This window comes from Musca domestica, unplaced genomic scaffold (assembly GCF_030504385.1).
Source record: "Musca domestica strain aabys unplaced genomic scaffold, Musca_domestica.polishedcontigs.V.1.1 140, whole genome shotgun sequence".
Taxonomy (NCBI): Eukaryota; Metazoa; Arthropoda; class Insecta; order Diptera; family Muscidae; genus Musca; species Musca domestica.
Genome location: NW_026712193.1, coordinates 1,134,433 through 1,160,962, shown reverse-complemented (window position 1 = coordinate 1,160,962; position 26,530 = coordinate 1,134,433). Strand labels below are relative to the sequence as shown.

Genomic DNA, 26,530 nt, shown 5'->3' with positions numbered 1-26,530 from the left:
TCTCACTCGTGCTCTCAATGAGCACACACACTCAATTCAAAGGGTGGTTAACACATTGAGTAGCTCGATAACTAATTGAAGACAATGTGGCAATATTATTATTCTCAGGCTTGGAAAATTAAAAAAAAAAATATTTATTTATAAAAATAAAAAAATATTTTTTAAAAATATAAAAAAATAAAATAAATTAAATAAAAAAATATTTATTAAAAAAATGTAATACGAGTTTATAATGCCATTTGTTTTCCAACATATTTTCAGTATTGGTTTTTTTTCTGTTAAAATAACAAAAAAACACACACACACCTCTTACGTAGTCCACATTTTTATATAATGAAATTATGGCGTAACTCTTGCTGTTATTTGTTATATTTTTTCTACTCGCTTTTTTCTCTCTCTATTGATTGCAATATTTATAATTTTAATTGCATTATAGATAAAATTAATTTATAAAACTCAAATGGAAATTAACAACAGGTCAGAATACAGATAACATAATCTCATTATAGATACACAGCTCAAATAAAATATAATATAAAAAAGCGAAAAAAAAACGCTGCTTATTTTTATATATAAATATTTATTAAATAATACAAAAATTGACAAATTATAATAATACGAGCCAAAGGATGTGTTTGTGTGTGTGTGGGTCTGTGCATATTTTAACCATTCATTTAAATAGACATTAAATAGCAACAATAGTTTTTAATTAAATTATACAAAACACACTGTACACTACAACTACCTATTATTTCGATAACGAAACCGCAATTTTTTAATTAAAAACAACAACAAAAAAGACAGCAACAAACGACGACAACAACATGGAACAGCACCACAGTTTTTTCTCTCTCTCTCGCTCGGCCCAACAATTTAATTCTAGTGGAGGTATGGTGCATTTGATGCATTTTTGTTGTTGTCTGGCTTAAAACTTATCTTTAATGCATTGGGGATATTTTATTGAAAACATAACTGTCATTTCATTGTATTTTACGGATACACTTTGATGTTGTCAACATTGGTTGGCCGGTTGGTTGGTTGTATGGTTTGCAACATGCCACAATCATCATTGAAAACCAGGCGATTGGTTGGGGGCAGCCTTCGCTACCTCCCCAAATGAAATGAAATTGTACTCTGCCAAGGCTTTGTCTCATAACTTGTGGCAAATTATTGCTTATCTATGTCCAAGGCGACCTGTTACAACCAGTTAATCCTTTTCAAAGTTCTTTATGACCACGGGAAGGCAAAAAAGGAAGAAAGAAGAAAAAGAATTTTTTTCGGGATAACAACCCCAGCTAATGGTTAAATGAATTCTTCTCATAACAGATAAGGCCAAAGTTTCATAAAATGAGGTATTTTGTCAGGCATATCTCTAATAAAATATTCTTCCTTCTTTCTTAGCATTTTTTATCCATAAAGAAAACGTGTAACTACCTTTAAATATTAAAATTATTAAAAAAAAATGTATATGCATGTATGTATTGTTGTTGTTGCTGTTGTTCTTGTCCCTGGTGATTTTTCTATTTTCCTCCCCCCAAAAAAAAGTCATGTAGTTTAGACAAAAATTATAAAGTCGTGCCAAAACAATTCAACAAACTAAATTATACAAAAAACCAACAACAAAAAAGAAAAGCCAAACCGAAAGTTGTAACAGGCGACCGGCCCGGCCCCACCGCGCCATCACCAGCAACCATCATACAACATTGCATGCAACCATTCAATCATTTAATCTTGTTTTAAGCATTGGCTTTTTCCAGGTGCTCGTTTTGTTTTGAAGTCCCAAACAGGCAAACAACTTTTTTTTCGTTTGTTTCTCTAACCAAACTCTCAGGCAAGATCTAAGACTCCAGACCCCCAATCTTTGTTCGTCCATGCAACAATATAAGAGTACTATATAAATAAATAAGAATTTCATGCTTGTGTAAACCATTTGTCGACAATTTTGTTTAAAACATGTCCGCTATGTGCAGTTGGTTGGCTGGCTGGTTGTTTGGTTGACTGGCCAAGTTGTCTTGTCTCCATGTCTGTCTATTGTATGTTCATCTATTCCACCGACCAGCCAACCATCCATCTACTTTTTTTTGCTGTTGCATTTCAATCCCAACAATTTGATCACAATATTGTTTAAGGTTTGAGAGTTTAGACAACATTGTTATTGTTGCCTTGGACAGTATTGGGCAACAATTTTGTAAGGAATGTTATTTTTCTGTAAGATTTTGTTTACTTTTTTTGGGGGCAATTTCATGTTTTTGAGATATTTTGAGAAAAGAAAATAAAACCGAAGGGTCTCCACATTGATTTGAAAAATGTGAACTGCAGCCAACTTCACTCATAACTTTATAAAATGACAAGGAGTGTTTTCGTTATAATAATTCTATAAAAGTTAGGTTAGATTATTTCAAAAATTGCTACAATCTTTCAGTATGAAATAGTATTTACGTAAGGAAGACCAACAATTTGAAGTGTGTCTCCATAACGCTTTGAAAAATGTGAACTGCGGCCAACTTCACACAAAACTTCATAGAACTGCTGCCAACTTCACTCATAACTTCATACAATTGCAAGTAGCGCTTTAGTTCTAACAATTCTGTAAAAGTTAGGTTAGATTATTTCAAAAATTGCTACATTCTTTCAGTATGAAATAGTAATTGCGTAAAGAAGACCAGAAATTTGAAGTGAGTCTCTATATCGATTTGAAAAATGTGAATTGCGGCCAACTTCACATAAAACTTCATAGAATTGTAAATGGCGTTTTTATTGCAGGAACTCTGTTATTATTTTAATATAATGATCTTTTGATGGGAAGATTAAAATATTTTCCGTAACAAGAGAATTTGAAAAAAAGCATTGGATAGTGTGAACCACGACCAAATTTTACATACAATTTCATAAAATTATAATTTTTTCTTGGAATCTAATTTTAAAAAATGCATTGCTTTCTTTTTGTATAAAATAGTTATTACGAAAAGGAGATAGCCCGATTTACAAAAGGTGTAGATTCGATTGGTCAATAAATTTGATATACACCTCAACATCACTTTCAACTGCAGCCAACTTCACACATAACTTGAAAGATAGTTAATAAAGTTTAAATTAAAAAAAATGAACAATGTTCATTCAGCATATATCTCATGAGTAAAATAGTAAATTCGATCAGTTCCAAAAATTGCAGGCTGTCTCTACGTCTTTTTGGAAATGTGAACTGCTGTCAACTTCACACATAACTTCGTGGCATTGTAAATATCTCATTCTAAAAAAATGAACTGCGGCCAACTTCACACATAACTTCATCAAAGTAAAAGGAACTAGCCAAATACTAAACTAAAAGGAGCGATTGAACCGTGGAAGTTTAAGAGATATAACAGCTGGTAAAAAGAGCAACTGTCAGATTATTTATTTGGTATGAAATCATGGTACGGAAGAGATGACATTCTGTTGCAGAACACCTTATTCGAACTCCGAAACTCGAAAGAAATGAGATTAGATATTCGATTTGTGAAATAAAAGGAAATTCTTCAAACGGAGTGAACTAGAATGAACTAAGGAAGTAGTTCCTTTTGGGGGTTGGGAAGAAAAGCGAATCGATATTCGATTTTTGAAATAAAAGGAGATACTTCATTTTAAAATCAAACAATATTGAATTCATGTATTTTCGTTAAGGCTGGAATCACTACTGTATTTATAAAGGAGAAATTTTTTATTTGATTTTTTTTTTTTTAATTTAAAATGAAAACCTCTTCCAATATCTGTTACTCCTCCCACTATTATATTTTGCGGCATAGCATTTTTGCTGTATTGGCAGCATGGGAAAAAAGTTTGTTTAATTATTATTGGTTAATTTGCGTTAATAAAACAATATGCACATTGCATGCTGATTGGTTAGTTTTAATGCGGTTTTGTGTTGTTATTTTTTTTTCCAACGATTTGCATAATATTATCTACCAACGGCAACAAAAGCCAACAAAAAAACCTCTAGCATACAATTATTTTTGCATATCTGTTTTTTTTTTTGCAAATAATTAATTCCTGTTTCCATTATTATTACTATTATATGTCATTGCATATTTAAAATAATTATATTATTGTTGGTGGTTTTTCATTAATTTAATCTCAAATTCTTAATAACAACAAATGTGTATAAAATGTTGGAATTTTTTTTTTGCAGTGTTGTATTATTTTTTTTTGTGATGCTGTTCAAATAAACCAACTGAACAGGAGAAAAAAATTAAAAAAAACTGCATTTAAATTAATTCCACTAAAGTTATCACATATAGCATGCACAAAACACACATTTGTGAATTCAGGAGAAAGATGTGCAAAAAAACATTATTTCAATGCATTTGTTGTTAATAAAAAAACAGAATGTGTTTTATATTGAATCCCATTATTAATGCAAAAATTATGCAAATGCCAGAAAAAAGCGGTGACTGTGTGTGAGTGGGATTTTTTTTTTGCTTTTTGGTGAACTGCTGTTTTGCATAAAAAACGGTGTTCAATAAAAATGTATTTAAATCCAACAAACCGACAAACAGAAAAAATTGGAATACAATCCAGCTTAACTGATAAGCTTTGAATATCACACACGCATACATTGATACATCATGGTATGTGTGGTGAAATATTATACTTGTATAACTTAGTGTCAGGAAAAAAAACACCAACAACATTATTTAAATAAAATATATTAATATAAATTATTTATATTTATAATTGTGTTTCACAACATAACCAATATACCATGGCTGATTGTTTGATGATGATGATGATCTGCAACAGAACTCCAAGCCAGCCAACCAGACAAAAACAGGTAAATGGATTTACTTTTAAATTATGACCATAACTTGTGAATGTGTATAAGCCAATATGGCAGGGTGTTTGATTAAAATCATCGATTACAAATTGCCAAGGAAAACCACTAAGAGAAAGGAGGGAAGAATGTGGGCAGGACATTATAAAAAATATGTAAATGTATATTTATTAGGTCCCCCTCGAGATTGTCATACTATGATTTCAATCATGACACATATTTTGATAGCTAATCAAGGAATCAGCTGTGATTTGCACCACAGGGTGTATTCATCGACCGTGCCATCAGAATAAATGCCGAATATTATGGCGAAAATATTCTAGAGGGTGTATTAAAGCCTTGGGCTCGCAAACATTTTCGCCGCAGACCTTGGACATTCCAACAGGACTCAGCACCATCGAACTCAGCACGCGCCACCTAAGAATGATGACCAAATGAGGTCCCCTGCTTCATTTGCAGCGCACAATGGCCACCAAAATCTCCGGATACCAATCCGTTGGACTATTGTATCTGGAGTATTTTGGAAAGCAAGGTTGGCACTAAAAAATACCAAAGTGTCGATCACCTCAAGCGCTTCGCCGGGAATGGGCCCAATACCGCAGAGCAACATTGGGGCAGCATGTGACGGTTTCATTGACCGTTTGGAGGCCATAATTCGTGCTAAAGGTCACCAATTCGTATAAATCTAAATTTATTCTAAAATTTGATGCTATTTCCGATATTTTCTAATTTCATTCAATGAAATTACAAAAAATGTAAAAATTATGGTCTGGAGTATTTTGGAAAGCAAGGTTGGCACTAAAAATACCAAAGTGTCGATCGCCTCAAGAGCAAGCACTTCGCCGGAAATGGGCCAAAATACCGCATACAAACATTCGGACTGCGTGTGACGGTTTCATTGGCCGTTTGAAGGCCATAATTCGTGCCAAAGGCGACCAATTCGAATAAAACCTAAAGTCAATCTAAAATTTAATGCTATTTCCGACATTTTTGCTTTCATTCAATAAATTTAAAAAAAAAAAAAATGGAAAATTATGGCGTTTGACTTTGCTGCAGTTTTTTTTATCGCACCCTATATATAATTTTTTCTTAAATTATAGATTATATTTTTTATAATTTTCATAATTTATTAAAAATTAAAATCTAAAACCCATAGCTGCCTTTGACTCCTATCTCCATTTTTCCATTCCCTTTTTTCCACCATTTTATTTCATTTACCCGAGATTTATTCATGTCGATAACATTACACAAGTGTCTTGTAATGTCCATTATTAATATTGTGCTAATAAACATTTTGTTGCTGGCTTTTTAATGACTTTACAGCAACAACAAAAATAACAACAACAACGGAAAAACTAAAACTAAACACATTGTTTACACTGCACATGTCGTCGTTGTCATTAAATACGAATAAGTCATTTAATTATTAGAAATTTCAGCAGCACTTTGCATGCAACCGAGCGTAAATAGTCATTTGTAGTTGCACGACTTTTTTTTTTTTTTTTTGGTTTAAAACACGCACTCAACAAAAAATCCAACAGCAACAACAAGAACAACAAAAAATGTGTTACAATTGTCATTAATATCTAGGTAGATGGCATTATTTATTTAGAAAGGACATTAATATATAACACACACTTGGATGTGTATAACTCCCGCATAACTTCCCCAAACTCTGTTAAATAATAATTACTTTTGTTTTTGAAGGAAAAACTAATTAAGTTTTCCACATAAATAAATTCCTGTAAAAAGGTAGAAACCTCTTCAATAATGTTTTAATAATATTGGTAAAAGTTTTTCTCTACTTCGTTTTTTTTCTTCTTCTTATGGATGGAAAAAAATCATAAATTATTTAGGGAAAGAAGGAAAAAAATATCTATCCCAGTTTGAATGGGTGTTGTGTTACAAAACCATTAGATGTTAACTTTATATTCGTAAATATTTTAACATGATCTCTCGCTCTCTTCCTCTCTCTTAGTCTCTACATACCACCTTGGTGGCTTGGCCATGTTTGCCAAAAAAAAGGGTCCGTGTGTAGGCCTACTTTCTTTTGCTGCTGCTGCAAAAGAAATAAAGTGAAGTTTTTTTTTTGCTTCCATTTCCAATGCAAACACATATTTTCTAATTTGTTTTGACTAATTTATGGCCTTTTTACTTATGCCTACATTTTCAATGTCTATTTACAAGGCGGGGGCTGTCTTGTGGGGACCCCCACAAAAAACTGTAATGGTAAACTTTGTCTCCGTGTTTTTTTTTTTTTTTTGCTGCTTACTTTTCTCTATAACACACACATTTGGCTCAGAAATAAATAGAGACATTTCTTTTAATATAAAAATGAAATCACTTTTTTTTTAGGTTTTCGTTGATGGTAGGCAGCAAATGGAAAACAAAGAAACAAGAAAATTACATTTTTATAACGCCCTCTCATTTACCAGGGTTATGGAAACTAATTTCAACTTGCCTATAAACGCAAAAAGTTAATGGTGAACATTTGGAGGCGCGCGGCGGAAAAAAGTCTGAAGAGACCACAAAAAGAAGAAAAAAAAAACTTGAAAACATAAGATAACCTCGGAAATGTGTTAAATTGTAGGTAAAATGGAAACTTCAGTGTATATTTTGACGTAAATTTGTTTGTCCTGCTACAATTTCCACAAGGAGACGTTTTTAGCTATGAGACACCTTAACCGACAAAAGGAAAACACCCAAAAGTCGGTATGACAACAAAATCGAAGGACCCTTCAATGAGGCTGTAAATTTGATTTTAAGATTCCCATAATTTTTTTTTTTTTTTTGGCTTCGTGGAAATGTCGACTTTCGGTATTTCAGGTTTGTCCAATCAGCAAAAATGTCGATTTTCGACTTTTACTTGCTAAGCCAAAGTCGTTTTTAATCATTAAGATTAGATATAGAATCGACTCTTCAATTTCCACAAGGAGACGTTCTCATTTAAAAGACATTAAAACCGCCAAAAGGATGAAACCATTAGGAAGGACCCTCGAATGAGGCCGTAAATTTGATTTTAAGATTTCCATACTTTTTTTGGATTCATGGAAAATTCGAATTTCGCATTTCGAATTTTTCCATTCAGAAAAAAATCGATTTTCGACTTTTACTTGCTAAGCCAAAGTTGATTTTTCAGACATGGAATCGACTTCGGGGTTTTTTTTTTGTGGTTTACAAACCGGATAGACATTCTACACTGAAGCAGATAAACTGTTGCATAGTTTTAGGAATAAAAAAATGGTCGAATTGCAATTAAATAAAATCGAATTTGTCATTTTTAACGCAAAATAATGTCAATTTTAATTTTTAAAATTTTTGTCAACAAAAACCAGTTGATAATAAAATTGGAGTCTTTGTTTATTTTTGTCATCAAAAAATTCTGTTAAAGTTGATTTCAGTTTTAAAAGTTTTCATCAGTACCAGATGACAGCATCAATTATGGGATAAAAACTAAAAACTGTTGCATACTTTCTGGCTCATATGAAAAATCCACTATAGAAATACGATAAAAAGTTCGCCTAAGCGATTTTTAAAGCAAGCCCAAGATGTATTCGAGTTGTAGACATTTTTAAGTGAAGTTCAAATATCGAAGATAGAGAGAGAGAGAGAGAGATCAACAGTCGACTCTTAGATTTTTTAATTTAATTTAACCTCGATTTTAACCCTTGCATACTTTTCGGCTCGTGTGAAAAAAGAACCATGTACAACTGATAATCGGTAACAGCTCATAACCCACACAATTTTCAAAACAAGAAAAATTGGAGATCAGTTTGTAGGGTTTTTGAAACCAATTTTCCATTTATTATATATCTACAAAAATCTGATTTTCGTAATGACTTCAAAAAAATATGCAATTGTCAAATTTTTAATTTAAAATGTGAGGACTATTTTCTCTAATCCTTGATATTAAAGTCTATATTTTATAAACATTTTTAGTCATATTTATTTGAAGTTTTCCATGCCAATGACCCTGTATTCCAGAAATGACATTAACCAAGTTCACAACGAAAAAGTCATTATCCCAAACACAAGCAAAGACAAACGTCATTTCTGCACCTTTACGCATTCCTTTTCCTTACACATTCCCCTCTCCCTTTTTTCTGACAATTATTACATTTGCTTGCTGGCCTTCCTTGCCTAGCTAAAACCCTAATCAACATGTAATTAATAGTTTTAATTAACTACACATTTTACAACAAAATCATTTGTAGAAGAATATAACAAAAACAAAAAAAAACCGGCAAGAACCCTAAATGGGGAACCCCCAGACCTGTATGACACACACGACCTAGCTGTACGGGAATGGTCAGTGGTTGAGTTGTATTGTCTGGAGCATACAGTAATAACTCCATGGCTCGTACTACTTTTGTCACACATTGACGTCCCCTTTTCTTCCTCGCCCTAAAACAAATGAAATGTGCGTAATGTCATAATTGTTCAAAAAAAAAAAGTTGGACAACGGACAGACACCGAACGACCAACTATGACGATGATGATGACAATTACGATTACATTTATGACAATACTGATGATTGCGTTGTAAGTGCCAGTAAGCAAGCCTGTAAGTATGTAATGTGTCTGCTGGCCCTCCGCCATGAATGCTAAAGACTAAGAACAACAACAACAACCACAAGAAACAATATTAACAAAACGTGAATATTATACAATTAAAAGCCTAGAACGTCAGAAAAAAACAACCACACAACTATACGATGTGTCTTTATTAATGTAGGTACTAAAGTAAATGAATTTAAAAGCAATTACTTTGGCAGTTTTGTTTTGGAGGGGGGAGGGGGAGGTTTGGTGACTACCGTTAGCAAAGGTAGAATAGATGTTAACAACGATTACAACATAGAAAATTATATTATAACAGTCATAAAGATCTTTTATCTAGGAAAAGTAAAAATAATAATAACCAAGCAACTTGGTCACTACCTTTAATGGTCAGACATTTGTTGGGTATTTTTTTGTAATTTTCTTTCTCTGCTAAAATTATAACACATTTTCGATGAGTTCTGTTCCCGGCCACCCCTCACATTAAACCTCTTTTTCGCTGCCTTACCAAGGCCAACACAACACAAAAATCAATAGCAACAGAAACTGAACACAAAAATTGTGGTTCTCGTATTGATATTGATTAAATTTGTTGCCTATATTTAGGCGCGCTTTTTGTGTTGGTGGGTTGGTTGGTTGTTTTGGGTGGCACTTTGGCGAATTTTATCTATTTGCAACATTTTCTCTGCCCGGCCAATATTGAAACCTCGAAACGCACCTCAAACCTCAATTAGACCTTAATGACATTGAAAATAACCCAACCAAACCAAATAACCAACCGAAGCAATCGGCTATGTCAAACCACCATAGGCTGGCTGTTGCAACATATATGTATGTGGATGCATGCATGGAGTGGCAGCAACAGCAACAGGACCATTATGATATTTGCTTTGACCATATAGTAGCTGCTGCATGTTGCTTGCCAGGTTGGTTGATTGTCAATTGATTTTTTGCGTTTAGAAGGTGAGAGAGTGCCTGACACTCTTGCCATGTGTGCCGGTATGGAGGCTTTATTTGGAATCCGCCAAAAAGTTCATATTGTGGTTAATTGTATGGAGATAAACTAGAAAAATTGTTGGACAAGGCTTGGGATTAAATGCAACAGGATGAGTTGGGAAAATGGGATAAGTGAATTTGAAATGAGAATGGGATAAATGATGTGAAAATTTTTATTTAAGTTGGAAAAAATAGAAAAAAGTAGCAAAATGGAAAAAAAATATTTGGATAATTTTAAAATATTTTTTTTTTGTTTTAAAATTTTTTTAAATATTTTTTAAGTTTTTTTTTTATTCTAAGAAAAAATGGGATAAGTGATTTGAAATGAAAATGGGGAAAATTTTGTGAACATCTTTATTTAAGTTGGAAAAAATAGAAAAAAGTAGCAAAATGGAAAAAAAAAATATTTGGATAATTTTAAAACATTTTTTTTTGTTTTAAATTTTTTTTAAGTTTTTTTCTTTAAACAAAAAATATTTTTTTTTTTCGGTGAAAACAAAATAGAAAAATATTTAATACAATAATTATGGGTTTCTACTTAGGCAAATCTAGCTTAAAACAAAAGAACCTCTACCATAGACCTGCCCCCTACATTAGATAATTGCCATGTAGTATCATAAAGAGGGAAAAAGAGAGAGCGCGTGAGAGAGGGGAGCCTCTAAAAGCCTATGCCGTTTCAATTTAAAGGCAATTATCATTTTAATTTTAAAAAAATATATTTTTTTTTATTTTTTGGAAAAAATTAAAATTCCTCTTCAAAACTAGAACCTATAATTATCCCAAAAAAAAAAAACAGATAAAATTAAAAGGCAACCCTCATCAAGGGAATAAAAATGAAAATTTTGTGGCGTTGAAACTAAAATTGAAATCAACACCACAAAACAGTATTTAAGTGCGTATGCGTGCGTGTGTGTGTGCGAGTGTGGCTTCTTCTTTTAATTGCTGCTAAGCGTAGAAAATTCCAATTTAGAAACATTTTTATAATTTCTATTTAATTTTATAATTATAGGCCAAGCAAATGATATAACCTCGTATTTAATTTTCCATAAAAGAAAAAAAAAAAAACAAATTTCCACAACTTGTTGAGTGAGAAGTTAAACTAATAAAACATGTTTTTTTTTTTAATAAGTGTTAATAAACAATTATATTAACATTCTATGACATTTGAAATGACATTTAAATATTAACCCTTATTTATATGCATATGTTTGTTTGCTTTTGAAAACGGTTTATTTTGAAAATAAACAAAATCAGCTGGAGTATTTCTCCCTCTCTCTCTCACACACTCTCTCTCTGCTCTTCTCCTGAGCTAATTGAGGGGTTAAATTTCAATCAATGTCGTCAATGTGCCTGTGATGAGAAGAGATGACATTAACTCTTAAGACCTCATTTTATGCCCAACTGCTTTTTTTTTGTCAAATGACTTATCAATCCATACACATCAAACAACAACAGTGATGTTGGTTGATTGCTGTGGCCACAACCCCCTTTTTCTGTTGGAAAAGGGCATTAAAAAATGCAGTGATTGTAACTTTTTAAATTTAAAAACCATTTTTAAGGGGTGTTAAGGTTGTTCTATCTGGAGCGGAAAATAATGATGATTTGAGATTGTTTTGTTTGATTTGTTTTAATGCGATTAAAATTTTTCCTTGATTTTTCCATTTTCCATAAAATGGGAAAGCGAAGTCTTGCTGTGTTTTTGTTTCTTGTCGATGTGCCTAATTAAACATCAATAATGTTTGCTTAATTTTCCTAGATCCTTAAAGTTAAATGGTAAGCTGACATTAATGGTTGTTGGGCGGGCCATTTGCAAAGAAGTACTGAGGTTAAATTATATAATATTTAGAAAAATAATTTAAAATTTGCCCTAAAAATATTTTTATTAATATAATTTTAAACAAAAAAATTCTAAAGAATTTTTTTTCGGAGGAATGTTGAAATATTTTTAAATCACAAAGAATTTTTTTCCCATTTTTTCCGACTTTGATTTTTTATTTTTGATTTTTTTTTTTTAACAAAAAACTGAAAAGACAATGGTAAAACATTAATTTTTTGTGTGTGCGTCTATGGCAAAACAATGCGTTCAATGTCTCCTACACATGTCCGCATGAATGTTTTTTTTTTTGTATGGCTATCTGTCTATACGTGAAATGTTATGGCAAATAGACATATCTATCAATTGGCCATACACATGAATATATATTTTATTTTTTCGTTGATTTCGCTTTGGCGCTTTTCTGTGCGTCATAAAAAATCATGTATTTTTTGACTTTTATTATTCATTATTTTCACATTTATTTTCAGTCAAATTTTATTGTCTGTTTGTGCCATGGCGGTGCAAAAACAACAATACCACACACACACACAATACATTAAACAAAAAATGGCACTAACAAAAATTCGTACACACATAACGTGACAGAAAACACAAATCATAGGTCGCAGCTCTTCAATAGACCACCAAAGAATTTTTGTTTTATTTCTTTTTTTTTTTAATAAAAATTTAATTTCTTATTTTTTTATTTTTCTTCTGCAGTTGTCGCCACTTTGCAAAAGGCCATTAAAGTATTTTAAAGTAATTTGTTAGAGGACAGAAAAAAAAAATACAAAACCCATAACAAATATGATAAGCGGAATTTGGAAAGACTTTTATTGTTGTTTAAATGATAAATTATTTGTTGTTATTGATAAAAATTTCATATTAAACATAGATTTAAGTCAGATTTATAAAGAAAGGTAATTAATTTGCTTTGATGAAATCCCATAAGGGAGGCAAAAGCAAATATATTAAAATGTAAACAAATAAATCTAAAGAAATATGAATGACATTGTTTTCGGTTTTGTTTGAAATTTATTAAGAAATTTATATTGAAATATAAATAAATAATAGATTTTCATTAGTTAAAAATTGGATTTAAAAAAAATTGAATATTTTAATATTTTGAATTTTTTTTTTGTCAAAAGTAAAGTATACCCCAAGGCGTGAAGGGCAAAATTATGCAAAGTGAAAAAATTCATAAATATTTATTATAACTGTAAAAAATAGTTCATTCATTCATTTGGAAATATCAATCTTTGATTCTGTTCAATTTTTAATTTATTTAAGCCTTTCCGTATATTTTGTTCCATTTACTTATTTTCCTCCCATAGCATCATTATATTTTCCCAACTTTTATTTACTTCATAACTGATTCCAATTACATGTCTGCTTTAATAATGGCATAACTTCATCACCCCCGGCTTATCCCTGAAAAACTGTCAATCATATTTATAATAATTTACATGAGAATTATCTCCACAAAAATTAAAAAAAATCCACTTTTTAATAAATCTTGAAAAAAAATCTAACTGTACCTCAACTACTTTCCCTTTGACTTGTATGTTTGTCAACGTTGGAAAAACTTTCCCAAAAAACAACGAGACAACAAAAACATATCTCACAATTATTTGGAAAATGTAACACCACGAAAAAGCAAAGGTTGCCTGATGCTGGTGTTGATAATTATAATTGTGATGATGATGATGATCGGCAAGGACGAGTCGTTTGTATCCTTCATTGTTTGTTATATTGCGTTTTTTCGACGCATATGCGTTTCTGGTAACGAAAGTTGATTTCGTAATGGTTTTTATTATTATTATCCTTTTGCTAGGGCATTTTCATGTACACAACCAGCTTTGTTGTTCCTCTGTTTTTTTTTTTTTTTCAAAAGTAATTCATCTTTTTTTTTTGGTGTCGGCGCTTGTCCAAAAACCCTCTTGCGCATACCATACATGCATGCAGCCAGCCAACCAGTCAGCCAGGGATTCATTGCTCTTTAACGAAAGGTGGAAATTTGATGATGCTTAGACAATTTGAACACACCCTATTTGGCTTTCTGTTGTATTGGTTCATGTTCATGTCTATTGTTTTTAGCAAAAAAAAAAAAAAAAAAAAAAAAAAAGAAGAACAACAACAACATTACCATGCTTTATAGGAAATATGAGATAATATGCGTGTATTTCATATTTGTTACGGTGGTCTGTGTGTGCCCATTGTTGTCTCTTTGTTGTGCCATAGAGAGGATACAGCCATCCAGCCAGACATTTTGGCTAAGGGATGAAGATGAATTGCCTTATGTCTGTTTTGACGTAACCATACACTTCGTTTCACAGTTTCACATTGAAATGGAATAAATCTCACAGACAAGTCTCACACAAAATGCCACACATACATATTCATAGAGTATTAACATGTACAAAGCCCATTACCGGCAATGAGTCCTATAAAATGTCCTGTGTCTTTGTGTGTGTGTGCGTGTGTGTTTTGAAATTTTAAAACCCCCAGCTGTATCCCATAATAAGAAGATGAAGTTCTGCTTAATTTGTTATTTAAGGGTACTCTCCCAAGTAGCAGCATGTTTTTTTTTGTTTGGGAAACCTAAAAATACTCTCTAGTTTAGCTGGCAGGCTTGCTATGTTTAAGCCGAAGGATTAAAGGGGAATGTACGGAGAAAAGAGCAAATGTTTTAATAATTTTTGTGGGATATTTTCGGAATTTTTAAAATAAATTGTTTTGTTTAAAGGGAATTATTTGAAATGGGTTGTTTCAGGTTGTGAAAAAAAAATCATAAATTAAAAAAATGTTGACTATTTTTAGGTGCAAAATTTTAATTGAAAGTTTTATATATACACTTTTAGAATTTATATCCTTAATGAGTTTTTAAATTGTACCAAATAGGTTGTTTGCAAAAACATAAAAAATTTGTTGCATACTTTTAGGCAAAAAATTTAAAATGTATTTTTTAACTATTTTAAAGCTTTATTTTTCAATAATTTCATATTTTTTTATATTTTTGTCTTTGCTCCTTTTGCAGAATATTGACCCCCTAGCTTTAAAAGTACAATTTTTAAGATTGGCTGCCTAGTTTTAGGAGAAAAACACATTGGCTATATATTATAGCCAAAATGTATTTTATTTATTTGGAATTTTAGTATTCCAAGATTAAAAAAAAATTAATCAAATTAAATTATTTTCATAATATTTTAATGGTTTTGTTTCTGTTTTAAGAAGATTATGTAGAAAGTTGACTGCCTGGCTTTAAAAGTAAAATCTTAAAAAAATGCCTGCATACTTTTAGGAGGAAAATTTATGAACAAATATTTTATTTATTTTAAAAATTACTATAAAAAAATTAAAGACCTACTAATAAAAAATAATAATATTTTTATAAAAAAATATAAATACTTTTTTTATTTCATAAAAAAATAAATTGCATACTTTTAGAAGAGTTTCTAACAAAAAATTTTTGGCAATTAATTATTACAATATTACATTAGAAATCTTTTTTTGTTTTAAATATTTAATTAAATGTCTACAATATTCGTGCCTTCCTTTAGGATGAGTATTTCACAATACAAAAAAATCAATCAAATTAAATTTAAAAATTCACATTTTCACAATATTTTAATGTTTTTTTCTGTTTTATGAAGATTTTAGGTTTTTTTTATTTTTTCCTTTGCCAGACTTTAAGGCGCTGTTGATCTTCTTCAAGATTCCCAAGAAGTAATTTAGTTTCATAATTTTTTTTTTTGTTCACCAACTCATAACTCTTGAGAACCAAGACACATCCATAATACATAATAATGTTGTAACCAACAACAAGCAACTTATGCCGAGTATTGCAAAGCATTACTTAACAGTTTTCGATGTTAAACTCCTTGAAAACTAAAGTAAAACTTTAATGACCCACTCTATGACTTCAGAAAAAAACACCAAAGAAGACGGCAAAAACAAAACAACGACAGCCAACCACTTTAAAGGCGGGAAAAGGGATACATTATGGTATGGTCGGTCGGTCGGGCTTTACGTTTGGTCATAAAGTATTTAAACATTTTTAAGTGCCACTTCTTTAACACTTTTTTAAAACAAGAAAAAAAGCCATACACTTATAGATAAATGAACGACAACAACAACAATGGCAACAAAAACATCATTATAATAATCTTCATAATCCATAAAAATATTCACTCTTTTTTTTCATTTTAGAGATTAAAAAGTTCCCGGAGTCTTAAGTGAATTTTGGACCTCCCTATGATATTTTAAAGTATGGCTTTAAATCAAAACACATGACCCCTAAACAAAGTATATCAATAAATTATTTATCATGATATGCAATTTTTTTTCTTTCTAAAGATGTTCAATTGCCATTCTATGGAAATCAGTGTTAAATAACAAATTATTTATTTTTATATTTTGAAAATGATATTGCATTTCTCTAGACTTCAAAGCAGTACTAACCGCCATTGATGTTGTTATTGTGTGACAGTTTAGTTTTAATCTTTTCCATTCTTAGTTGGGAAAATTGTAAAGTTTCTTAATAAATTCCGTTTCATTCAATATCATAGCTCTCTGGTCGGAGGTGCTTGCTGCTGCATGCGTGTGTGTGTGTCTGTGTGTCTTGAGAATTTTATGCACGAATTCATTTCAATTCCATTCAAATGGAAAACTTTTGATTTTTATCAATTGTGACACAGCGAATAACAGCCGACAGGCTGACCCGCCGACATGGAGACACTCACAGCGACAACATTCAGTCACTCAACTGCACAAGTGTTTTGCCGATGCCACAATTCGAAATTTCTCATTTAAAGTTTTCAGTTTGATTTTTTTTTCTCGATTTCTGTTTCACTTTTCGCTTTTCATTAAACTTGTCATTAAACGAGGAATATTGAAAACAATTATGGGAACAATTTGAAAATATTTGAGAAATATTGAGGTGATAACATTTTTTTTCAATTCACTTTAGTTTTCTTTAATATTAGAAATTTATTTTTAAATCGTTCTTAAGGAGAAAAGAAATGTTAACTTTTGAATTTTTGTAACATGAAAAAAAAATATATTTTCTTGGATCTCATTGTCTATTGAAAACTAAAATTTTGTTTTTTTTTTCAGAAATAATTAAAGAAAATTTGATTTTTAAAAATTGAGAATAAGACATCGAAATTTACTTTTTTTAAATTAATTTAGGAAAAAAATAATGTCGCTAGTCCTTATAAATCATCTGAATTTCTCTATCTAAAGCAGAGCTCGGATTTACTCTTTTTCACTCGGTAGTAAAACTTGCTCGCGAGCGGTATTGCTCGAAGAGTGGGAGTTTTATATGGAGTTTACTCTTCACTCCCTAACAATTAACTCCTCTTTAAAAAATTAAAATGGGAGTCGAATTACACGAATTACTGTGAGAGAGAAATAGAGAGAGAGCTCTAAGAGTAAAATCGAGTTAAAAGAAAATATTTTGAAAATAATTAACAAAGCCTGCTCGCCCTTATTCGAGCAATGACGAAAAATTGAGTTTTGCTCGTTTTGCTTTTTCTACACTCAGGAGTGCTCCCGCTCAACTTCGAGCAAATTTTACTCTTTACTCGAATTCGAGCGAGTTTTTCGGAGGTCTGATTTAAAGCTCTTCCAGAAGTTTCTCGTTTTTATATGTTATACAAGTTTTTGATGGTGTCCTCTAAAAATTGTCCCAATTTGAACTACCAACAGAAATGTTGTCCCACATTTTCCTCTAAAATATTTTCCATCCTCCAAAAAAAGTGAAAACAACTTTGGTGGTCTGCCACAAGAAAATGGCCATTAGAACACTTCCAAAATGCTTATTTTCATATTGTGTTTAGTGGCATGGAACATTTGTTTATTGCCCCAGTCGGTAGACCGACACAGATCGTTTGCTAAAACCAAACATTCCCAAACTGCTGATATAAAGTTCATTCATTCATACACATTTATAGATTGGCGTTGCTTTATTAATGAAACATTGCGAGTAATTTTTGTTTCTCCATTCCGGCCAAGATATCACCTTCCAGAAGCGCTGGGAGGAAAATGAAACAGTTCTAGTTTTTTGTTTGGTATATTTTTACGACATAAACATATAACTTTTTTATGACATGGCCTTAACAAAACAATTGTCTACTTGCCACGTTTTTTCTTCCGAACATCAAAGGAAAAAGCTAAGGCTCGGAGAAAAAATGTTGCCATAAAAAAGGCGGCGGCAATTTCCTTGAGACCATAGAACATGACCACATCCGAAGAGAGGGAGAGAGAACGTAAGATAAAGGGGGTCCCCCTATCTCTATCTCATCTAGTAGCCACATCTTCAATGGCAAAAACCATAACATCTAGATATTGTTTATGGACCCGGTGGTGACTTGATTTTTTTTATTTCAAACCAATTCAAAACATTGGCAAATCAAATCGGAACGAAGAAAAAACTAAAGAAGAAATCAATTTTATGATTTCTTTTCAAATCCGAGATATGAAAAAAGATCTCTTCTACATTAAAATGAAGATATTTTCTATGGGGGATTACAGGTGGGTACAGATAAATGCAAAAACGGGAGTGGGGTGTTGTTGAAAAATATGTTGTCAATTTTATATGCAATTTCAAAATAAAAAAAAAATATAATAAAAATAAAAAAAAATAAATAAATAAAATTAAAATAGATACATAAATAAAAATAAAATAAATACAAAAATTATAAAATATGAATATCGAGTTTTTAAATATTTTTATAAAAGATCAAAATAATAAAAAGAAGACTGATTTTTAAAACATCCCCATTTATAAGGTATTTTTTTCTGATATTTTTTATTTCTTTATTTTTTTTCTCTTTTTTATGAATTATGGTTTTTTTTTATTAAAATTCAAATTATTAAAAAACGAACTCTAATTTTTAAAACAATTCCCATTTATGAAGTATTTCTTTGCTGCTAATTTTGTGGCTTTTAATTTTTTTTTCTCTATTTTATCATAACAATCAATTATTGCATATTCCACCCATCTGAAATCCTAAAGATCTAAATAAATAAACAAAATTAAAATGGATACATAAATAAAAATAAAATAAATACAAAAATTATAAAATATGAATATCGAGTTTTTAAATATTTTTATAAAAGATCAAAATATTAAAAAAGAAGACTGATTTTTAAAACATCCCCATTTATAAGGTATTTTTTTCTGATATTTTTTATTTCTTTATTTTTTTCTCTTTTTTATGAATTATGGTTTTTTTATTAAAATTCAAATTATTAAAAAACGAAATCTAATTTTTAAAACAATCCCCATTTATGAAGTATTTCTTTGCTGCTAATTTTGTGGTTTTTAATTTTTTTTTTTTTTATTAATTTTTTTCTCTATTTTATCATAACAATCAATTATTGCATATTCCATCCATCTGAAATCCTAAAGATCTAATTTTCTTTCATTACTGACATCTTGCCATATCTATGTTGCCTTTATCCATGTTTGCCTGTATTTCAAGGCAACTTTATTTGATTTTTTTTTCATTTTCAAAAAAAAAGCCACCAAATTGCTTGCCACAAAAGAAGACCAACCAACCAAACAACAACATCAATATTACTACAAAGATGTGAGAAACTATTAAAAAGTCATAAAAATTGTATAATAAAAATTTACCACAAGAGCGAGCGGTGGCGGCTTCAGCAGCAGCAGCAGTTGCCGCGGTAGCAACACTTAGAACGCCAGCAAAAATGTGTTGCGCTATTTCAAGGTGGTATGCAGATGAAGAATTTTGAATGAGAAGATGGTAGTCCACCAGTTCGGCCATAAAACACTATTCTAGCCATAGACCGGCAAACACTTTCAATTTCTTTCGATTTTTTGTTACGGTTACGTTTTCGTTTTATGATTAATGGCAATAAAAACTGATTTGAATCAATTTAAAAAGATTTCAAAAAAATAAAAGAAAAAAATCGAAATTACTTGGAAATAGTTTTTGTTGTTGTTGGAGATTATTAAATGGAAACCATAAAATCTGGAGCAATATAAAAATTATGAAATCAATAAATGTAACAGTGGCATTATTTGATAATAAAAATAAGCCATAATTAAAAAAAAAATAGTTTTTTAAACTATTTAAAAAAATGAAGACAATTTTATGGTTATATGGGGGCCATATAACATTTATAAACAAAGGAATTAAAATTAAAAAATATATATATTGGTACAAGAGAAATATTGAGAATTTTTGAAAATTTTTTATTTCGGAATTAGATTGCTATTGGGATATGTTATTTAACTTTACATGAAAAATATTGAGAATTTTGAAATTTTTTTATTTTCGATCTGGGATTGGTCTTCTTTTTAAACCTCCCCCTAAAATTGTTTTATTTCGGAATTGGATTGCTCTTGGGTTATATTATCTAGGTTTATATGTGAAATATTGAGAATTTTGAATTTTTTTTATTTTTGATCTGGGATTTGCCTTTTTTTAAACCTCTCCCTGAAAATTTTTTATTTCAGAATTGGATCGCTCTTGTGTTATATTATCTAAGTTTATATGTGAAATATTGAGAATTTTGAAGTTTTTCTATTTTCGATTTGGGATTTGTTCTATTTTTTTAAACCTCTCCCCTGTTTTCTTCTTTTCCCATTTTTCCCCCAACTATATAATTAAAAATATTTCATGCTAATTCCAATAGGTGTTGCCCGGTTTCAGGCCTAGTTAAGTACACCGCAGATTAATCCCACCTTAATTTTTGTTTGAGGTCTGGTGATATGGAAATCTACGGGGCCATGGTTTGCCTTCCATCTTCTTCGGCGGGTTGCTGTCTTAATGTTAATACTACTATTACATTTAATAATAGACCTCAAAACAAAAAAAAAAACACACGAGAAGGAATCCCTAGTAATATCTGGCCCACCGCAATGGCCAATAACAAAAGCAACAACAACTACAACACTACCAAACAAAATAAGGCCTAACATTTAATTTAAAAGGCGTGACTTGGGGCATAAAACAAAACAAGAAACTACAATGTTAACAAACAACAACAACTAAAAAGCAATTATAAAGGAATTAGTCTTCACAACAACAACACACACACAAACTCACACTCTTTTGTATCACACAAGAGCTTACCAATTTAAAATTCAAATGAAATGGAAAAAAATCTTCTGAAAAAATTCTTATGTATAATTTTTTTTGTCTTATTTCGTTTTCGTTTTTTTTTTTTTGCAATCAAGCTGTCTAAAATGACTGTTATAGGTCGTTAGAGGTCACCACCACCATTTAATACATTCATAATATAATTACTGATTAAATGCTATAAATAATATTATTTATAAACACATACATCACCATCACAAAACAGAGACCGAGCTAAAAAAAAAAAAAAATGAGAAAAAAGATGGACAGACCCCGACAATGCGGTTGGACAGTTGAGACAAGTTGAGAAATCAAGCTTAATATTTCAAAATGTCGATCATGATAATTGCTTGAAATAATAACAATAATGCCTGAGAATTATTGCCGTTTGAAAAAAATTACAGCAACAACAACATCGACGTTTTTTGCTGATAATAAAAATGACACGCGGAATTGTTGTTCTCTCGCCGAGGTTTGGCGTGAGATTTATGCCAGCAGCAACAGCATTAAAGTCGGGGTATGTGAAAAGATCGATATTTGTTGTTGTTGTAATATTTTGCGACATGTTGCAGGGGTATAGTAAAAAGACAGTGGTACCAAGAATATATCGATCAAAAGATGATGGGGAATTAGGGTGGCAATGGAGGCTAAGGGTCCAATAGGGGAATGGAGGTCCAATTAGAGGTTGAGAGTACTATGGGTATGAGTATCAGTAGTATATTATTTTAACTCTGTTCCACTAATTTGTTCCATAAAAATTAAATAAAAAAATAAGCTTTTAAGCAAATTCATCTGTATTATGATCCTCTGTTTACATAGTTTCGTTTTTCCCGTACACATATTTATTTAAATTATTTTAAATATTTACGATTAATAATCGCCCCAATCTCAATGATCGACTGCTGTGTTGAGTTTAATACACATGTTCATTCGTCAGACAGACATTTAGCTTTTCTTGTTGTTGTTGCTGCTGTTGATATTACTGTGGGACCCATTTTGCCCACTGTATCGTAATATGATTTATGAGTTATAGGCTTTATTAATGGCAATGCAAAAAAAAAACAGAAACGGAAATTAATATTGAAATCATTGGGCAAACAGTAGCCCGGTAATTGACATGACACAAGTATTTGTCATTTTTCATAGACAAATACAACAGACAGACTTACACGTGCTAAAGAAAGCAAAAAGATTGAATAAAGAAATTAAAATAAAAAAATAGAAATTGCCAATTTCCTTGTAATTAATCATAAAATTATAGTGGAGCTCAGGGAAGAATGTTATTGGTGGGGAACTTGAAGAAATATTTGAAAAAAAAGAAAAACTAAACAGAATCAGAAAAGTTCGAGCCTTGACAAATAACGTTCAGAAAAGGGCATTTCGAAATCAAATTTTTTCTGTCAATTTTTTTTTTTATTTTTATTTATTTATTTTTTGTAATTTTCCTAGCCCTAATAAAATTTAATTTACTAAAAAATTTAAATTTGATCCTTGACAAATAACTATTAAAACAGTCAGAAAGGGCATCTCGAAAAAATATTTTCATTTGGAAGCCATGGGTTATTTATTTTTATTATTTTTTAATTTATTTATTTATTTTTTTTTTTTTTTTTTTTGTAACTTTCCTAACCCTATTAAAATTTAATATCCTTTTAAAATATAAAAAAATGAAATTGGATCCTTGGCAAATAACTATTAAAAACCTAAGAAAAAATGCATCTCGAAAAAATCTTTTCATTTGGAAGCCCATTTAATTAATTAATTTTTTTTTTTTTTTGTAATTTTCCTAGCCCTAAAAATTTAATTTTCTTAAAAATTAAAAAAAAATGATCCTTGGCAAAGAAAGATTAAAATTGTCAGAAATAAAATTTAATTTTCTTAAAAATTAAAAAAAAATTGATCCTTGGCAAATAATGATTAAAATCGTCAGAAAAAGTGCGTCTCAAAAAAATATTTTATTTTGGATGTCATTGGCCCAAAATTTTTTATTTATCATTTTTGTTTATTTTAATTAATTTTTTTTTTTGTAATTTCTCTAGATTTTTCAAAATGTAATTTCCTTAAAAATTAAAAACAAAATGAAATTTGTTCTTCCACTTACCAGGGTCTGATGTATCTAGGACAGGTGGTTGTTGAGATAAAGGACCAGGTGTACTACCAGCGCCCGGCGATCTAGCATCTTCGTTCATGGCTCCACCATATGATAAAGATGAACTAGGAGGCCGCTGTAATGAGAAAAGATTGAAAGCATATTTAATTAAAATTTTGAATCTTATTGCAAAAAAAAAAAAATAAATAAATTATAAAAATACATAAACAATTAATAATAAAAGACTAAAAAAATTCATTTCATTACAAAATTGAATTTTATTATTTTATTTTATTTTATTAAAATAGATAAATAAATAAAAATAAAAAATACATGAAAAATTAAAATTTAAAAAAATGAAATATTAATTTCTTTCTTTAAATAAATTTCATAAAATTAAAATTAAATAAATTATTACTAATTAAAAGTATTGTACTCAAAAATTTCCAATTTTAATCTATTACTTTAAATAAATTAAAAGTAAATAAATTCCAAATGAAATCAATATTTTATTAATTATTAACAGAGAACATAATTTTTAATAACCAATAAAAATAATTTATAACTATCAAAAGGTAATAAAAAATTTTTACCAACGCAAAATCCCACTTTTTATTCAATTGAAAAATAATTAAAAAAAAAAATTCCCAACAATTTAAAAACCATAAAAACCCCAACAACAACACCAAATTCTATATTATGTAAATTCGTTGTAATGTTCGGTAAATTAAAAATTTGTTTATTTGTCTCGTCAAAAAAAAAAACAAATAAAACAAATAATTATAATTTCATCCAACCAAGCAAACTCCAATGACTTTTCAAACAGGAGCGTCTCCATGTTATTTTACAAAATACCTTTTTTTTTTGGTGGAATATGCAAATGAAGGCACGTTTTTTATCGAGGTGTAATTAATATAATTAAAAATACATTATACAAATACCGAAAAACAAACAAACACACACATAACAAAAAAAAAATTACTTGATTTTTTTTTAATGCGGTTTGTTGTTCTGGTGGGAGCTGGCAAAATAAAAACCAAAAGAAACAAACTTTTGCACGGAAAAAACGTCCAAAAGAAACCTTTATGAATTTCAATTAAATTGAAGACAAATTACCAATATTTTTTTTATATTTGTTGTTGTTGGTGTCTCTTTTTAATTCTATTAACAGTCAATGTCTGTGTTATTGCATGTTGAGTGAAAAAAACACAACAAAAAAAGGTTGTCTTTTGCATAAAACAAAGCCGCTGAGAAATGTCAAAATGTCAAATGTTTATAAGTCTTAGGCGATTTTAATATTCCTATTTGAGTCTTAAGGAAAGCATTAGTCTAGACTTTTTGTCTATACATGGTGAAGCAAGCAGTCAGCCAGCCAGCCTAACCGCCAGTAGCTGGGAAATTAATGCAGAAAATTATTATGGCTGATAAGAAGCCATACTGCTGGTGGTGCGTAACTGCTTAGTTTTCTAAGCTTTTGCCCAGTTTTGCAAAATACTAAAAATAATGATGGTGGCATACTAACTTTCTGCAACATACTATTCTCTCTCCAAGCGATGAGAAGCAAGAAAACACCACAACAACAACAAATATTATGAATTATTAAATAGCAAGAAAATGATATTTTTACCTTCTGCACTGCGTTGTGAGACAGAAAAATTTTATGCTTATTTAAAATAAAACCACAGGAGTCCATCCATCTCCATGGAGCAACTCGGGGTATGTGTCATTTTGAGTAGAGGATGGCCCAGGAGTGCAGTCATACATACATATATATTTGAAAATAATTTACGCTCTCCCGGCATTTGCTGGAGAGTTACATTTCAAATATAAAAATAAAGGTTTCAAAAAAAAAAATCACAAAGACATCAACCTTTTTGAGTCTAAGGTTCTTTTTTTCTTCTTTGGCCACCACCACAACACTGGGCTGGTCTTTTGTTTGGGAATTGGTTGGCTGGCAGGAGAGGTCTCCAAGATTTGTCTACAGCCAGTTGTTGCTTTGTGGCTTTGACTTTGTCTTTGTTTTGTCAAAAGTGCGTGCTGTGAATTTTATTAAATATGAAGGAACATTTGTTGTTTGTTAAATACATTTTTATACACAGTTGACATTTTCCCAAAGCCTTGAATTTTAATATAGCTTTTTTTTTTTTTTTTTTTTTTTTTTTTTTTGAATATTCAACTAAACAAAAAACTGAATCCCAACTCCCCTTTCCTCCCCTCGCCCCAGATTTTATATATTCATAACCTTTGCTCTTTTTTTGCAGTAAAAAAGCCAGCTAAAGTGTTTTCTTATCTCCCCAAAACATTTTCACTTAATTGTTAATTATTTTTTCATCTAGTTTTTATTGCTCTCGCTCCCTCCCTCCCCTTCCCTCTCTTTTGCTACCACTTAGAAGAGCAAAATCAATATTGTATTTTTTTAATATATATTTTTATTTATTCTTTGTTTTTTCTTTTGCCACTTAAATGATCAATTGATCTGCAACGACCCCCAATGCCTTCTCGCCCTCTTTCGCCCCTCCGTCGCTTGAAAGTGTAATAAACAAATAATTAAAAATCCATATGAATAAAAACGAATTATTTTTATGAGGTATAAAATGATCGATTAAAAAACTATAAAAATATATACATATTCTTTTCAAAAAGAAAATAGGGAAATTATTTTTAATGATTTTCAAGTGGATTCATTCCATTATCAATCAAAAATTGTTTGCCAGACCAAGTTGGTGCTGGTAGGGGAGGAAGCAAGGAAGGGGAAATACTAAAAAAAAGTCGTAAAACTGAAGAAGGGAATTTTTCTTTGGAAAAAATGTAAAAATCAATATTTTGGTCACAGTTCAGATTTTTAAACTCTGACTTGAAAATGCATTAAAAAATTCTCATTAACTTGGTGGAATGGGGAATTTTTTTTTTAAAAAGAAATAAACTTTGAAAAGTCGAAAAATTACCCAAAATAAAATGTTTAAGAAAGTATAGAATTTAATGTATTACATTCATAGAAGGTAATAATTCTCGTTCACTTTGTTTTTGACAAAGTATTCCTTTTTTATTTTTTTTAAATAAAAATAAAGAGCTTTCGCCCTTAATTTAAAATTTTTAGAAATAACAATGTTTAAATAATATTCATTTAATAAACATGCATTTAATTTTTTTAA

The 26,530-nt window shown here is 30.1% G+C and overlaps 1 protein-coding gene across 1 annotated transcript in view; it reads right to left on the bottom strand.

Moving 5' to 3' along the window:
• Nucleotides 1–23,529, bottom strand: part of LOC131801138 (homeobox protein homothorax-like) — a 103,271-nt gene extending 79,742 nt beyond the window's left edge. The window contains exon 1 of the mRNA XM_059119244.1: nucleotides 23,391–23,529. Within this exon, the coding sequence (XP_058975227.1) occupies nucleotides 23,391–23,478 (88 nt within the window). The 5' untranslated portion in view covers nucleotides 23,479–23,529. The remainder of the gene's footprint in view (nucleotides 1–23,390) is intronic.
• Nucleotides 23,530–26,530: the final 3,001 nt, after the last annotated feature.